This window comes from Haliotis rubra, unplaced genomic scaffold (genome assembly GCF_003918875.1).
Source record: "Haliotis rubra isolate DU_JTF1 unplaced genomic scaffold, ASM391887v1 Scf1236, whole genome shotgun sequence".
Lineage (NCBI taxonomy): Eukaryota > Metazoa > Mollusca > Gastropoda > Lepetellida > Haliotidae > Haliotis > Haliotis rubra.
The window spans coordinates 48360-66887 of record NW_025765155.1 but is presented as its reverse complement, the minus strand read 5'-3'; the positions used below and the strand labels follow the sequence as shown (position 1 = coordinate 66887).

Here is an 18528-nt window from a genome sequence, read left to right as displayed (position 1 = left end):
ATTATCACTTAAAATAAAGCCAAATAATTGTTTTTACTCCGTAAATATTGTTTGCGTCATTGTATTTATGAAGTTAGTCGTGTGCTGCATGAAAAGTGGAGACACAGTTATAACATACTCTGCAAAATCCGCAAAACGATCCCATGATTGGAGCTGAATAGAAATCTATTGTCACATATCTCGTTTATCATAATAGTACTTTAGTTATGATATTTATTGCATAATTCATTAAAACAAAGCCAATGACTTTTGTCAGTTCAGCCTGGAGACAGTAACGTACATTACAATATCAGTAATATCCTTCCCTTGCGCTGTTGAAGTTTACATAAATACACTGAATGGATGCCTGCTTTAGTACACCCAAGTACCACTACATTTAATCCAATCATTAGATTAATCAAGGACACTGTTGTTTTAGGATAAATAACCAGAGACATCAATGCAACGGTTTATTGAGAATGAGTGAGAAGGGAAAGAAAACTGTCCTTAATGACTTCACCACATCTCTATGACTAGTGCCTCAGTAAACCTACACTATCTCTGGTCCATATATTACTATAGTTTTCGGATGTAAGGGACCGTTCATAATTTCTGGCCCCGTGAAGATCAGGGTTAGAATTGATCTTCAGTAACCCATGCTTGTCGTAAGAGGCGACTAACGGGATCGGGTGGTCAAGCTTGCTGATCTGGTTGACACGTGTCATCGTATCTCAAATGCGTAGATCGATGCTCATGATGTTGATCACTGGATTGTCTGGTCCAGACTCGATTATATACAGACCGCCGCCATATAGCTGGAACATTGCTGAGTGCGGCGTAAAGCTAAACTCACTCACTTACTCATAGTTTATGGCTAGTGGGGTGATGATGATTTTAAGGGGAGGTCACCCATTTTGTTCGGGGGTGGGGTGGGGGTGGGGTGTGTTACTGATTTTGTACATGACATGCGGGGTGGGGGGTCACTTAGTATGTGTGTGTGTGTGTGTGTGTGTGTGTGTATTCACAATGTACATGCTTCTCCATAAAAATCATCATCAGCCCCCATAGCCATAAATTATGATCGATCACTTATCTGCCTTTGAAAGTACATGTGCGAATTGTTCCGACGTTCCAATCAGAATGCGTGTTGTAAACAAGACTAACTGTTGGATTGGTAGTATCAGCAACGTAAAACCCCATTGGATAAAAGCCCAGTATATCCAATTCCCAACTGGTCAAAGGGGTTTTCATTATTGTTGTTTTACGCCGCACTCAGCAATATTTCAGCTATATGGGAGCGGTTTGTAACAATTAGGCTGGACTAGACAATACAGTGATCAGCAGCATGAGCATCGATCTAAGCAGCTGGGATACGATGACATGTGTCAACCAAGTCAGTGAGCCTGCATGACCACCCGATCCCGTTAGTCAGCTCTTACAACAACCATGGGTTGCTGAAGATCAATTCTAACCTGGATCTTCACGGGTCCGTTTGTCAAAGGCCCAGCCTGCTTTCTTGAGCCGGTGCCCCGGGTTCAATTCCCTTCATAGGTACAATAAGTGAAGCCCATTTCTGGTGTTACTATTAGGATATTGTTAAATGCGGCGTAAAACAATACTCACTCACTCTCTTGATCGAACCCGTGAAGATCCGGGTTGGAATGAACCTTCAGTAACCCATGCTTGTCATAACAGGTGATTAACGGGGTCGGGTGGTCAGACTCGCTGACTTGGTTGACACATGTCATCGGTTCCCAATTGCGCAGCTCATGCTGTTGATCACTGGTAAAACTAAACTCACTCACTCACTCACTCTTTGTTGATGCCTCATTTAAACACAACCCCAATGCCTTCTCAGTTACCTCAACTATATCTCATAATTCATTTGATGGGTGTTTACACGGATCACCGGGATACTGAGTATGGTGGTGAGACCAAGTGCATGGTTAAAACCGTCCGCTCGCCACATCGAAAACTCGGTTTGATTCCCCACATTGATATAAAGTAACAAGTCCATTTCTGGTGTCCCCCCGCCGTGATTTTGCTGGAATATTGCTAAAAGCAGTGTAAAAAACATACTCACTCACTCACTCACTCCATTCCTCACATGACTAACCTCATTGATATTGTTAAAATGTAAAACAAAACTCGGTCAGTTTGGTAAAACCTCCCTGACATACATCCTGTCAACATAATACTGATCCAGGGCGTCACTATGGCAACACCCTCGCTCATGGTACTACGATAACAGCACTGCGACACGTGGACCCTCGTAAATGAGGGATTAAAACAACATTAAGCATGGGAATTTTTTAATAATGTTTTCGATGTATTCCTAAAAAAAAATGATTCCGAAAATTATGTTTTTCTCGGAAACTACTTCACAAGCTAAGAAAACAGTTTAGGAATGAACATATTATGAGTAGCAAGACTCAAAGCATGATCTCATCACAGCAAAATAGTGAAGTATTATGAGAAACACATGACAACCGGAAGTGAAGTAAATCATGAGTTATTCTTCCTACCGACCCTGATTCCATTGCCAGTCCCATCTAGTGAGGAGACAACACACCCTGTGCCTCTCAACCCGGGCAGACTGTATGACATAGACCCCGACCGCAATACCAGCAGACAGTTTCTTTTCAGACCCAAGCCGCAGCCACGCGACATCTCGTGGTATCTCCTGCACGGAGGAATAATAATCAATTACTGTGTACAGCATCGTCTCTCGGTGGCCGCTCGTATGGAGCTGTATCAGGGCAGATGGGAGCTTCTCCCCGTGGAAACCACAGGCTTTGAGGAATTCAGCGATGCTATAGGTAAGACCGTTATATTACAGTATCATGATTTCTCTAAAAGGCACCGCTGTGTCACACGCACGCGCATACATTAACCCCCGAATTCCTGTTTTTATCGATCGAAATCTTCTGAGTCGTGCTGACATTTAGCCAGCCTTCGTGCCTTCATTAGAACTACGTGAAGCGACCTGGTTAGTTCTTGGTGAACTAAATCACACACAGATACTTATGTGTATCAGTCTCGTGTCACGAGATATGCATGATATCAGCTGATATCGAGAGAAGCTGGGTCGTCCTAGACAGGCTGTTAGTCTCAGTGAAGGGTTATCGATCGTTCAATGGAGGTGATGTAGAGGGTCATGCTGACTGATATGCGGCTGCAGATGGTGACGGGGCACGTCCATGACATCGTTAATAAATTGATCTAGGGATGATTTAGACTAACAGCTAGTCTTTGAAATGAACATATTTTACAGAACATAAAAGTTCTTAATTAAAATTATGAATACAATAAAAAGGAGCCCAGATACTTTCTTCACGTTGAAATCTAGACTTGCCACATTTTCTAGACTTGCTGGGCTTTCTTGGATATATTTGCTTCAGGGTCTGTATGACAGACTAGGGATGATTCTGTCATGACCCGAACATGCAATCACGTAGTTTTACCGGTCCGTGCCATTGTGATTTATCCTTACTCACGAGTAGATAGAAATAGATTTGAGACTAAATAAATTTGAATAGTCCCTAGTTGCGTATTTCATCCCAAACTTTTACGATATGAAACTAGACAGGTTTGATGTTGCTTATTGAAGCAGTGAGTGACTGAGTTTAGTTTTACGCCGCTCTCAGCAATATTTCAGCTATATGGCGGCGGTCTGTAAATAATCGAGTCAGGACCAGACAATCCATTGATCAACACCATGACCATCGTTCTACGCTACTGGGATACGATGACATGTGTCAACCAAGTCAGCGAGCCTTACCACCCGATCCCATTAGTCGCCTCTTACAACAAACATGGGTTACTGAAGATCAGTTCTAACCCGGATCTCCGCAGGTAACGCTAATCAGGACTAGGAACATCTTATTATTATAACACATAGGCGTCAGAGGAGCCAAAGTCAAATCTAGAATGATTAGGTAATTTAGATTAACCGAGTTGTATGAATTAAGAATTAAGAATATTTGTTTGGACTTTTTCACTTTTATTTTTGTAGATATATGTATTGAAATACGATTGCATTTTTTCTTGGACTAGATGTCCGGGTATGTCTGAGTGGGGTATCTTACCGCTGCCTAGTATCTCGGTGGACTGTCACTATTAGGCCATCCGTATTCTTATTTATTACCCACGTGGTCAACGTATGGGTAGTTGCATACTAATCTCGTACGTCACACGTGTGTCGTATCGCGTTGACCTGTGTCGTAACGACTTGACCTGAGATTCTAACGATTTGATTCGATAACCGATGACCTCTCAATTAGGTCACATTATGACGTAACTATATTTTCATTCATAACAAACACGTGAATTCATTCATTCTACAACTTAAATGCATTGTGGGAATGTAAGCATCGAGAACGTTGCCGTGTAGCTGTTTAATTGTGAGTCGAACTGACACATTTTATCCGTCGAAAAACATAAATGCAATGTTTCCACCAGTGATGTTAGCCGAATGAAGCAACTGCAAACCAAGAAACGGGGTGCTACGGAGTAGTTTAATATAGGAGGCTGTTCGAGGCGATGACAACTGACATGCATCGTGACGTCGGTTACCAAGGCAGTGACGTCATTTTGGTGTGACGTCATGCAAATATTGTACTACAGTACAAAACTCTTCCGCAACCCCTTTATGAAACCGGTTTCGGTTTGAAACCAAAATATTAACAAAAATACGCTATTTTGTCAGTTTAATGCATGTAAGACGTGGGTAATAAATAAAATACCACACTCGGTCTCATTACATACGAATTATACGAAACTCGTGACCTTCCTATGTTATCTGACCTCGCTTTCGCTCGGTCAGATACCACAGGAAGGACACTCGTTTCGTATAATTCGTATGAAATGAGACCTCGTGTAGTATTCTCTATGTATTTATCACCTCTACGGTCAACCAGAAAGGAGCAGGCGAAACACTTCACTTTTATTTTTGTAGATATATTTATTAAAATACGATTGCATTTTTTTCTTGGACTAGATGTCCGGGTATGTCTGAGTGGGGTATCTTACCGCTGCCTGGTATCTCGGTGGACTAACACTATTAGGCCATCCGTATTCTTATGTATTTATCACCTCTACGGTCAACCAGAAAGGAGCAGGCGAAAACAAATAATGAAAACTAAAGAGAAAGCAAATGTTTTTACTATTTGCGTTTTTTGTGTAAAACCAATTTTATGAATTTGTAAAGCTTAGATTTAAATTTATTTAAGAGGCGATGGGGTAGCCGAGTGGTTAAAGTTAAAGACGCAAGTTGAGTCGCCTTTCTCTGAAATAGTGTTTTACTACATGCAGATGGAGACAAATAAACTGACCGGGTTTTGTTGGTGAAAGGGTGAAGGTTTCTTTGTATCAAATTCATATCAGCGGGGTAATTTGTGACAAGAAAAACATTTCATTCTTACACGTGGGAAAGGAAATTCAGAACGGGCAGGAAATGGGGGCAACACCGAAATAAATAGGGACAGTTTAAAACCGGACTACTACAAGAGGCACCCCCCCAAAACACACACACACACACACACACACACACACACACACACACACACACTCGCACGCACGCACACATATATGTCGTTAATATATGTGAAATATTTTTGAACGTGATGACAATGAACGTTGCGAGGTCCCAAATCACTTGTCGTCTTGTATAGTGTTGTTGCAAATACGTGTTGCTAACATTCTGTTGCTAAGATGAGAATTGTAATGTTCTTCTGTCTACGAACTTGCATCTTATTGTTATACCTCAGTGATCAATATTGACACGCCAGACACACATCATTGTACACTGTTTCCACAAACAGAAACTGTTATTGTGGTCTAAAAAGGAACTTCAAAGAAGCCACTCATATAAGGCTGGCACAAATTCATGTTTATAAAACAAAATGTCTTTCTTGTTACATTGACAAGTGATCAAATTTGAACAAAAAATATAAAATTCAATAGAATTCCCAAGACGACGACAACGATGTCGCCAAACATGTACCATGTCGTTCCTATCGACGTACACAATATATGAGTGATTGAGTGAGTGAGTTTAGTTTTACGCCGCTTTTAGCAATGTTCCAGCAATATCACGGCGGGGAACTACAGAAATGGGCTTCACACATTGTGACGAGTGAACGCTTTAGCCACTAGGCTACCCCACTGCCCCAAACAACATGTATGTACAGTCAAACCCCTTTGTATCGAACATTCGATTATTCACCATTTTGTATCGAACGTCGAATGTGTTAACAATTACAGACAAGAACGGATGTGTCGAAGTTAAAGGACCTTCGTAACTACTTCGAGTTAGCCGATGTTCCACACAACCGGAAAATAAATGATAAAAGCAGAACTACGAAGGGGCTAAAACTTGAAATTAAGCATTGTTCTGAGTTCTATGCGGAGTTTACTTTATATTCTGTAAATGTATATAGGTACAATGTGTGAAACCCATTTCTGGTGTCCACCGTCCTGACATTGCTGGAATATTGCTAAAAGCGGCGTAAAACCACACTCACTAACTCATACTGTAGATGTATGATTGTAATACGATTAAATATTAACTTCGACTAAATATTGCCTGGGAATCAACACCAAAAATGATGTTGAAATGTAACAATTTTATAACAAAATACATTTCTCTCCTGTAAAGTGGGCACAGGTGGACCAGTGGTCTGAGGAGCCGCAATTTGAGTCAGTAGGTTCGAATCCTACGTTTGTCAGCACTGTGTCCGCGTTCCTGCAAACCTCTAAACGCTCGAGGCCAGTGACACTTCGGGCTTACCCCCCACAATAAGCTGACACACCACGATGTAACAGTAATACTTAAAGGTCACATGCAACCAAAAAATCAAACATAATTAAAACACAATTATCACTTATTCATGACATATAATATACATTGCTGGTTATGAAAAAACATATAAAAAAAATTATAAGCGTACAATCGCAAATCAAAAGTGCAATATTGTGTACTTGGGTTTACTTCCCAAGAAACGAAGCAGCCGGGATCCTGAACCCAGTCAGAGCGGGTGGGTGTGCGCTCAAGTGTAACGGCTGGTTCATTTGCAGATGCCCTCACGGCTGATTGTGTGTGTATATATAGAGATGTTGGGTTTTGTAAATACATGCTCATTTTTTGTGTATAACATTTTGCATTCAACAGACATCATAACATGTCATGTGTTCAAGTATCACACCTGCTTGTCTGTGTAATTACATAATGTGACAGAGACCGAACTCGGGCCATAAATCAATGCATTTTGTTTATGGTGTATAGCCTGATTGGTGTTAAGTTCAAATTGCATGTTGTCAGTGATCGCAGTTGTGTATTGAATATTGTCATTAGCAGACAGGCAGGCAGACGCACAGGTGTCAATAAAACAAGACATTGAGTTTTGTCTGTGACAACGACATATCTATATCACAGTTAGAAATTCTGTCAACGCTAAATAATAACATTGCTTTTAAGTATCGAACTGAGAAAGTGACTCGGTAAGAAGAACGTGTGGTGAAATAGACAAATGAAATTATATAAACAGTTTATTTACTGTCATAACATATAAAAAGCTCGCGCCTGTGAGATATCAACAAAACATTATGAAAATAGCTCACACCAAAGCCTTCACCGAGTATTCACCGGACAGCCCGCTTCCAAGTTGCGCGAACCTATTTCACTGCGCACGTGCTATGGTTGCAGCCCAGCTGTTGAAATCAGTTTTCCCCCGAAAAGTCGGGGGAAAATTAGTGAATCGTTTGAACTCCGATTTCGCGCGTTGTTTTTCATCGCTTTATTTTTCAACTTTATAAGTTGAATTTGCATTTTTGATGATTTGTTTCGGCAAGTCAATACCGAAAGGTATCAGAATCTGCAAGGTTGTGTTTTACGTTGCGTGTGACCTTAAAAGAACAGCGTTCAAACCAACTCACTCACTCACAAACCCTAAATTCTCCCGCAAACTCACTCACACGCTCACGATTTTCTGATATTGATTATCAGAGTAATCTTTTCCCTCACTGTTTTAAATCGCATTCCAAACACTTACCCACATATTTATACAGCCACACCTCGTTGTGTCGACTTTGATGTGTCGAACGTTCGGTTGTCTCGAGCTCGAAGTGGAAGAACCCTTGGCTTAGTGGAACCTCGGATTACTATGGCAACAGTTGCAATCAAGCACGGTTGAAGGGATCTTCGTAAATACTTCGAGTTATGTGAGGGTGGACAATGATGAACAAATGATCACGCAGGGATATTCTTTTCGAGACAACCATGAGTTCGGCACGTGAAAGTTCGACACAACGGGGGGTGGGGTGCGGTAGTCACTAGGCTAAAGCGTCCTTTCGTCACGCACCGGGTTCAATTCCTCACATGGGTACAATATGTGAAGCACATTTCTGGTGGCCCTGCCGTGATATTGCTGGAATATTAAAAAAAGCTGCGTAAAACTAAACTCACTCACCTCATTAATGCATGTGGGAAAGAAAATTCCAGGCGGGCAGGAGATGGGTGAAACACAGAAATAAATAGAGACAGCCTGAATCCGGACTAGAACAAGCAGCACCCCCACCCCCTCCCCCAACACACTAAAACTAAACTCAATCACTCAATCGACACCACGGTGTTTGGCTGCATTTGGTGACCTTTTCGAAAATGTGATTTTTTGATGATTATTTGCTCTGTTTTTGATTTCATAAAGATAATTACACAGTGCAGTGCATGACTAGACCTCATGTCTTCCTCATGTTCCGCTGAGCACACAATGCTTTGGAGTTGGACTCAGAAATATAATACGCGTTAATCCCAGCGGAACACTTCTCATGAATGTAAATTGATCGCATTTTGGGGCTTCAGGAAATTAGCATTGTTTGTGTTCGGCCGAGGTCGGTTATATTAGAACGAGGAGACAGCTTGGAAGCCAGATCAGGTGTCGGAAAACTTCATGATGTATAGTGGATAGTCTTCACAGTCCTTGTACCATGTCATGCTCTATCCCCTCGCACTGACTATAGATGTCCTGATTAACGAGCACTGCCCGTAACGTAGACTAACGTTGGTTGTTGTTTAACACCGCAATCGAGTCTGGACCAGACAATCCAGTGATCAACATCATGGGCATCGATCTACGCAGTTGGGATACGATGACACGTGTCAACCAAGTCAGTCATCCTGAAGACCCGATCCCGTTAGTCGCCTCCTTCGACAAGCATGGGTTGCTGAAGATCAATTCTAACCCTGATCTTCACGGGTACGAAGACTAACGCCTGGTCACTGAATATATATAACTTTGATTGAAACAAATAATGACGTTTAAATTGAACAGGAGCCCAAATGAGATGGGATAAGTTGAGGAAATCTAGACTTGTTTGTTTAGGGCTATAAAATTACAGAAAGGGCTGGGTTCAGGGTGGTTCAGAGTGGTTCAGGGTGGTTCGGGGACTGTGCGACAGACTAACTGCAATGCGAGGTCTCAAATGAAACAAGTATAGATTTGCCGCAGGTCCTGAATTTTGCATCTCATTGGGGCTCCTTTTCAGTTTGGAGTTCAGTGTAGTTCTTTGTTTCTATCAGAGTTATATATTTTATAGACTATGCGTTAGTCTGGAGGTTTGATGAGGGAGCAGACCTTCTCAGACACCGAGGTGAGGTGAGATGAAATTGGGTTTTACGTCGTACTTGAGAATATTTCGCTCATATGACGACGTGCATGCGTGTGTATGTGTATGTGCGGCTGCTTGTACTAGCCCAGACTGAAGCTGGTTTTATAGTGCTAGCCCACTGAGATACCATGCCGCAGTGAAGCATGAATACCCCACTCAGACACATTATACTGTCTCCGAGCCAACCAGTCCTTGCTGGATGACAGTCAATAAACTGTCAAACACGGTTGTGTCGAAGTTGAAGGGACCTTTGTAAATACTTCAAGTTATGTGAGGTTGAACACAATCACAAAATGATGACCAAGTGATCACGCAGCGGCCAAGCTTCGAGACAACCGGCACATCAAAGTTCGACACAACGGTGGTTTACTGTATTGGGTGACCTTTCCAAGAGTCTTGTAATTGCTGCTTGCACTCTGGTAGCAGCGATGGTACCGTCAGGGTAGCTAATGTGCAATGCTCTGAGAAGGAGCGTGAAAATATATCGTGAAGAAAAAAATAACCGACAACCCGCATATTCGTTAATCCACTGAACTAAATCGGATGTTGAAGTTTTGTGCCCTGGGTGATCGTGACACGACAGCGTGACACGTTGTTCATAATATCAATCACTGAATGGTCTGTAATACTGTTGAGTGTGGCGGTAACAAAGATTCCTTTCAGGTAACCAACAAAGACCCTGTTGTATTCATACAGGTAACCAACAAAGACCCTGTTGTATTCCTGGCGGTAAGGAACAAAGACCCTGTTGTATTCCTGCAGGTAACCAACAAAGACCCTGTTGTATTCCTGCGGGTAACCATCAAAGACCCTGTTGTATTCCTGCAGGTAACCAACAAGGACCCTGTTGTATTCCTGCAGGTAACCAACAAAGACCCTGTTGTATTCCTGCAGGTAACCAACAAAGACCCTGTTGTATTCCTTCAGGTAACCAACAAAGACCCTGTTGTATTCCTGCAGGTAACCAACAAAGACCCTGTTGTATTCCTGCAGGTAACCAACAAAGACCCTGTTGTATTCCTGCAGGTAACCAACAAAGACCCTGTTGTATTCCTGCAGGTAACCAACAAAGACCCTGTTGTATTCCTGAAGGTAACCAACAAAGACCCTGTTGTATTCCTGCAGGTAACCAACAAAGACCCTGTTGTATTCCTGCAGGTAACCAACAAAGACCCTGTTGTATTCCTACAGGTAACCAACAAAGACCCTGTTGTATTCCTGCAGAGATTAACGTTGTAGCCGTGTTTCAGGATGTCCAAAACAAGGTCGTGAAACGTTCAAGAAACTGGTGTATGTGGTGGAGTACACGAAACACGGAGAGATCTGGCAAGCAAGGGCGGAGGTAAAGGGATTCGGAGAGCCCAAGGAATACTCGTGGACGCCGGGGGTCGAATTTGAGTACGAGGGACTCGATGGAATGAAGATGAAGGTACGTATCTACTGCGAAGCCATCCATTCGTCACTGATAGCGCCTGTTACTTCCGGGCTGTGACACGGCAGCCATATTGAACACGAGCTGCGTATACCCATTTCTAAATCATTTGCGTGATTTTTGCCAATTGCTATGATTTTTTACACACGTTTAGCTAGCTCTGGGACCAAAATTAATGCATAATTATACATATTAACCTTGTTTTTGGTCTTCAGTATTAGGTCCATGCTCTGGCTTAAAGTCTCGCCCAGTTCATATTTTGCTCTGAAATATACTATCTGAAACAGACAGACTTTGGAAAGTTTCCTTTCATTTGATATGGTACTGTTCAAATCATCAGTATTTTAGACTAAGGCCTCTGTTCTCGGTACTTGTACAGAACATACTTCAGGTATATACATGACAACACATGCACATCAGTACTGACAGAGTGTCTTTGAGTGTCCAACTCCTCAGTAGCGAGTGTGTCCACCTCTTGCAGCGATACATGCTGCCACACGACGTCGTGCAGAGTGCACAAGACGTCTGATCACGTGATCTGGGATGCGACGCCATTCTTCCTGTAGAGCTTGAGCCAAAGCAACAACGTGCTGTGCGTTCGTTCCGACGTCTGTAGACTCGTACCCGACCATCACTCGTACCCGACCATCAGCTTTGTTCAACTGGAAGCGGCTCTCGTCACTGAAGAGTACCCGGCGCCAGTTCCGCGGCTGCCACTGCCGAACTCTACGTGCCCAAGCCAAGCGACGACGTCGATGTTCACGCGTTAACGTCACGCCCCGGAATGGTCTGTAGGCTCTGATACCGAATCGGCGGAGTCGTCTGGATATGGTCCTTCTACTGACTGGATGGGTAAGGCTGGTTGTTGCTGATGACGTCACAGTCAGGAATCTGTTGCGCAAGTGAAGCACCCGTAAATGGCGGTCTTCCTGAGGGGTGGTTATGGGTGGTCTCCCTGTCCTAGGCCTGTCTGCAGTCCGACCTGTTGATTCTTGCAACGTGACTGTGAGAAGCACCCAGCTGCAACATCCCAATAGCTCGTTCTCTCTGTTCTGCCGTGAGTCGAGGCATGTTCTTTGTGTCCAACGTATTGAAGTGATGAATTCGAACAGTCGAGCATAATTTTTATACTGTACTTTCATACGGGTATGTTTCCACCGAAGCATGCAAAAAACGTGAATAAAAGCAATTTTCATGCTTACAAAAAACTCCACGTGGATTTCCTTTCTGTGAGACGTGGGGATGCGTTCGGGAGATGTGTTCCTAAATAAATTTCCGTCATAACGACAACAGAAGAACTGTTTTTTCAAATTTTACTTTGGGGACGTTTCTTTTGCCCCTCAGTTTAGTTTGCATTACCGTGTAGTAGTCACGGTGTAATAAAGTATTGCCCTAAATAGTATAGTTAAAGTATTGCCCTCACTGTTATGAAAGAGCAAGTATACACTCCGAAACGTCGTGTTATTCACAATAAAGAAGTTGACATCCATAAATCTTGCTTTTCTCACTATTACAGTCGAACTATAATAGAATAGAATGTGATTTCTGTGACGTACATAGTCGTGAGAATAATTGTTTTCATATGGAACGTTTGACTTCGTAGCCGTGAGCGTGGAAATGACATAACTCTGATTGCCTCCTTGGCCAGTTGTGGCCCTTGAGCACTGAAATATGCGTGCACTATATTGAATGTTCTGGCATGAATAATCCACTCAGGCACATTATATCGCTCGCTCACTCACTCACTCACTCACTCACTCACTCACTCACTCACTCACTCACTCACTCACTCACTCACTCACTCACTCACTCACTCACTCACTCACTCCTCACTCACTCACTCACTCACTCACTCACCACCACCACCTCTCACTCACTCACTCACTCACTCCACCTCACTCACTCACTCACTCACTCACTCACTCACTCACTCACTCACTCACTCACTCACTCACTCACTCACTCACTCACTCACTCACTCACTCACTCACTCACTCACTCCTCACTCACTCACTCACTCACTCACTCACTCACTCACTCCTCACTCTCCTCACTCACTCACCACTCCTCCTCTCACTCACTCACTCACTCACTCACTCACTCACTCACTCACTCACTCACTCACTCACTCACTCACTCACTCACTCACTCACTCACTCACTCACTCACCCAGGTAGAGGGCTCTGACGATTCCATGCCATGGTTTGCTAAATAGAACATTTTGTTACAGAGCACGATTACATGGGACGGAAGTGCATGCCAGGAGAAACACGCCTCTGATGCTGGAGAGTGGACCTCGGTCCGGACTGTGGAGGGAGATTTAATGACAGTGGTCAGTTACTTAGAATGTTTTAATGAGATTGGTTGACTTGTTGTTTAACGCCGCACTCAGCAATATTCCAGCGGCGGTCTGTAAATAATCGAGACAATCCAGTGATCAACAGCATGAGCATCGATCTACGCAATACGTCAGCGAGCTTGACCACCCAATCCCGTTAGTCGCCTCTTACAACAAGCAAAGGTTGCCGAAGACCAATTTTAACCTGGATCTTCACGGGTCGTTTTAATGAGAAATGAACTATGTCTCCTTTAACGGTAATATTGTCCTATACTTTCAATGGAGTGAAACAGAATTGGTCTACAGCAAGCAATGCAATAGCAGGATCGGGTGGTAATGCCAGTTGACTTGGTCGATGCATGTCTTCGTAACCATTTTCGTGGAGCTTTGATCATGATGTCCATCACTGGATTGTCTTGTCCAGACTCGACTATGTATTTACTGACCGCCGTCATAGAGCTGAACTATTTTTTGAATGCGGCGTTAAACAACGAACAAACAACATAGGCAGACTAATATAGTCATAACTGTGGGTTGGTAATTCAGAAAGATGATTTGGCTTACTTAAAATGATGATATATTCTGGGCTTTTTTCTGGTATTCTTTTAAACTACCTATTGACACAAAGGAGATGTTTTTCACATACTTATTATTTCAGAAACTTAATGAAAGTCTAGAGGCAAGTTAGTTCCACAAGAAAGGCATGGTACCAACTGACCATTATTATACTTTTGGACAAACACATGACAAACTGAAATAAGTAAGGTACGCAACTGTGTACAACGAGTTGCACGACTTTGCTGCTTACCTCTCTAGTTGTTATTGTTTACAGAAACATAAAATGTTTGAAATAGGTTGTATTCATTTTTTTATTACTTCAATGATCAATAACTTTCAGACATCGGAAAGCAAAGGAGTCTCAATGGTTCAGAAGTTTCAACGTGCCTGATGCCAGCCGAACTTATTACCACCACGAAACCCTTACTGTACGCCATTTTGGAAATGGTATCATGGGTACCCGACGTCAGTTTGAAACAGCCGCGACTGTGATTTTCTGACAATGCGCATGCGCAAAGCGGTATAGATGTACGCTTAATATGCAACTGTTGCCATGACTACTGTCAGTATATGATTTGAGGAGCAAAAGACACATCTACTGAGTGCAATACATTTTATGAGCGATATCTATAGCGATATCTATAATTACTTTATTATTTACATCAGGCTCATCTTTTGTAATAATTTTTAAATATGTTTGAAAGCAAATATGTCAATAATTATAATAGGTTTTTCAACGATATTCTTTACATTTTACATCGATGCCTATTGTCCATCTCTTTCTTTCTTTTTTGATTTGGGGGTGGGGGATACGGCGTATGTTAACATGAGCATTTGTTGTGTTACAATGAAACAATTATTGGTTCATGAATGAAAATGTTCACTTATATCTATTTTTAATAAGTGATGTGTGTTCAGTTGATACAGTTGCTTAATATGTGTTCACTCTTTACATCAGTACAAAATGAATATGATTAGATGTAAGGTATGTACTGTTGTAAGGATTTCTTGAAGTGGGGGTAAACTAACCCTGTAAGGACAGGCAGATTAACAGCGATCACACATAAGTGTTCAGCCTACAGTACACCGTACAGTCAAATACAGAACATAGCTGAAACTGATGTTGATATGCTTAGATAATTATACTGTCAAATAAGTTGTCAGTTTGAAGTTTCTTATCTACTACTTTTGGCCATTAAACTGTTAATTTGAAGTTCCTCAACTGCAGCATATAGTTGGATCAAATGTCAATTTGAAGTTTTTATCTGATGCTTTTGGTCATCAAGAAGTATCAATTTGAAGTGTTTTTATCTGCTCTTTTTTGTCATTAAACTCTCAAACTGAAGTTTTTCACCTGATGCACCTAGTAGGATAAACTATCAAATTGACGTATCTCACTTCATGCATCTTGTAGGATAAACTATCAAATTGACGTTTCTCACCTGTTGCATCTAGTAGGATAAACTATCAAATTGACGTTTCTCACCTGTTGCATCTAGAAGGATAAACTATCATCTTGACGTTTCAAACCTGTTGCATCTACTGGGTTAAAATATCAAATTGACGTTTCTCACCTGTTGCATCTAGTAGAATATACTATCAAATTGACGTTTCTCACCTGTTGCATCTAGTAGGATAAACTATCAAATTGACGTTTCTCACCTGCTGCACCTAGTAGGATAAACTATTAAACTGACGTATCTCACTTCATGCAGCTTGTAGGATAAACTATCAAATTGACGTTTCTCATCTGTTGCATCTAGTAGGATAAACCATCAAATTGACGTTTCTCACCTGTTGCATCTAGTAGGATAAACTATCAAATTGACGTTTCTCACCTGTTGCATCTAGAAGGATAAACTATCAACTTGACGTTTCTTAACGAGTAGGATAAACTATCAAATTGACGTTGCTCACAGGGTAGGATAAACTATCAAATTGACGTTTCTCACAGGGTAGGATAAACTATCAAATTGACGTTTCTAACAGGGTAGGATAAACTATCAAATTGACGTTTCTAACAGGGTAGGATAAACTATCTAATTGACGTTTCTCACAGGGTAGGATAAACTATCTAATTGACGTTTCTCACAGGGTAGGATAAACTATCTAATTGACGTTTCTCACAGGGTAGGATAAACTATCAAATTGACGTTTCTAACAGGGTAGGATAAACTATCAAATTGAAGTGTCTGAGCTGTGTGAACGTATCTGTATCATCTACATGAATGGGAGTGTAGACGAATGTGATCATGTGACCTGCTCAACATGCCCTCTGGTTGTACAAATGTATGCTATGAATGTCACGCTTGGTATGGCGCAATATAACTGGCGCCTTATATGTATGTCCGATCTCTTTACGCTGAAGACATTTAAGGGAGACAATCGCACTTGATTTGAACAATATTGTCGTAGTGTACAGTGCATTCCTTTCAATTCACAATCCTGTGTTCGATCCTTATGTTCGACTATTAAAACATATCAGCAAAATTATAGCTGTGACAATGTAGAAGAGGGTTGTTATAAAACCAAAACCATTCAGGTGGAGTAGTGGATATAAACAATAGTTTATTTATTATTTGTTTTCTGTTGTTTGGTTAGGTGCCCCAGTGTCAATATTCATTATCGATTCATACGAAATGAGTTTTCATTTTGTTCACATTTACTGGTTGTGAATGTTCTAATCAAAATGTCCATATACAAATAATACAAGTGATACCTGGTGTACAAGGAAATATATTTTTGTTCCTATTTTTATTTAAAACCAGAACTTTGTCAATTGACCAACCGTAACATTTTAGAATATTACTGAGTCCAGAAATTTCCAAACAGATTCCCAGCGAAGAGGTCCTATGTTACGAGGTAGTTTAGCACTACTAATATCGTTCGTATGTAGTACGCAGTGTCCTTGAAACAATATACCAACCCGTGCATCCTATAACAGCTATTTCACTGCGTCGTGAATATAACGGCGGAACTGAATAAAGTATGAATTTACGTGAAAATGTTGTTTTTGTGTGTGTTATAATTAAAAGTCAACTGTCAACGATAAAGTCAAGAGGACGCAAGGTTCTTTCATGAGTTCATGTGGAGCATTGGTGTCATGGATCCGGTAGACCAAGGATCCGAATCTTGGATTCGAACCGCCCTGGCACTTTTAAGAGACGGGAATCTTCGCACACTGATTGTTTCCAGATGATGTTTATTTACCTGCTTGCATCATTTCTACGATGACTGAGTGACTTTTACGCCGTTTTAGCAATATTCTAGCAATATCACGGCGGGGTACACCATAAATGGGCTTCCCTCATTCATTTCTAGGGTAATCTGGGATATACAGATGACATATGTTAACACATGCATCATACATATACATAGGTGTGTACTTTTTGCGTCAGTTAATATTAATGTTTTAGAGCATTGTATTGTAATAATACGTTATATGGAAAACCTTTCCCCCATTTATATGAAATCCCTTGTAAAAGCAGAGTCGATTGTACTACTCTGACTCTATCATGAGCATGTGTTTATGGATCAGTATCAGAATAGAGTACCAGGCGTTCGGTAAGATTATGTTTTAAAGCCTTCTGTTGTAATAATACGTTATGTGGAAAACCATTTTGTGTTTATGAAATCAGTTGCTCACCTGAACAAAATCGGGAACGTATGGTAAAAGTCAAAATATGGAACTGCTTTGGACATCATTTTGTCCCTGATGCGTCGATTGTTGAAACCTCTTCGACATTTCGATCATAAAACCTTTACTGACGGCTTGAGTGAGTGAGTTATTCCGTCATATGCTGTTGTCAATGTTAATCTGGTGTTTGTCACCCCATGCTATGTACATCTATCTCACCACTTGGTCGTAGTCACTTTAAGCTTGAAAACAGTGTAAGAATCTACACCGAAACATCGCTCTATGCAAGAAACAAGAGAGAGTTTAGTTTTACGCCGCATTCAGCAATATTCCAGCTATATGGCGGCAGTCTGTAAATAATCCAGTCTGAACCAGACAATCCAGTAATCAACATCATAAGCATAGATCTACGCAATTGGGAGGCATTGACACGTCAACCACGTCAACGAACCTGACCACCCGATCCCGTTAGTCGCCTTTTACGACTGGGTTACTGAAGTTCACTACTGACCAGGATGTTCACGGGTCACTGAGGCCTTGAAGGCTGAGACCTTGATGGAGAAATTTTAATCAAAAGCAGTATGACGCATGAATGCCTTGCTTACAAGCCTAGAAATATTATCAGGGAGAATCTGCGATTCGAACATACAATCACATCCATGTGGTCGTCTAAGGGACGCAACTTTAGACTGTGCCGCCAATCCTACATCGTGTTATATAACATTGTCTGGAAGTATGGCTAAACATTAACTGGAACACTTAGGGGTGTTTTTACCGCCCCCGTTGTTTAGTGTTAGAGCATCCGCCCGGAGAGCGGAAGGTCGCGGGTTCCATCCCCGGACGTTAAAATATGGTACTTGTTGGTCCATGCCTGGCGCTCGGCATTAATGGGTACAACAAGGACTGGTCGGCTCGGAG

General features: G+C 41.6%; 1 protein-coding gene across 1 annotated transcript; it reads left to right on the top strand.

Moving 5' to 3' along the window:
* The first annotated feature begins 2500 nt into the window (after positions 1-2500).
* On the top strand, positions 2501-16978 carry LOC124266170. Its single transcript, XM_046700972.1, has 4 exons — positions 2501-2798; positions 10896-11074; positions 13308-13409; positions 14314-16978. The coding sequence occupies exons 1-4, from the start codon at positions 2723-2725 to the stop codon at positions 14362-14364; spliced, it is 408 nt and encodes a 135-aa protein (XP_046556928.1). The 5' UTR covers positions 2501-2722; the 3' UTR covers positions 14365-16978.
* Positions 16979-18528: the final 1550 nt, after the last annotated feature.

Excerpts from the sequence above, each read along its gene's own strand:
- LOC124266170 (XM_046700972.1), top strand. The coding sequence starts at position 2,723 with ATGGAGCTGTATCAGGGCAGATGGGAGCTTCTCCCCGTGGAAACCACA. Across the intron at positions 2,799-10,895 it reads GGAATTCAGCGATGCTATAG|GATGTCCAAAACAAGGTCGT; the intron begins GTAAGACCGTTA and ends GCCGTGTTTCAG. Across the intron at positions 11,075-13,307 it reads TCGATGGAATGAAGATGAAG|AGCACGATTACATGGGACGG; the intron begins GTACGTATCTAC and ends ATTTTGTTACAG.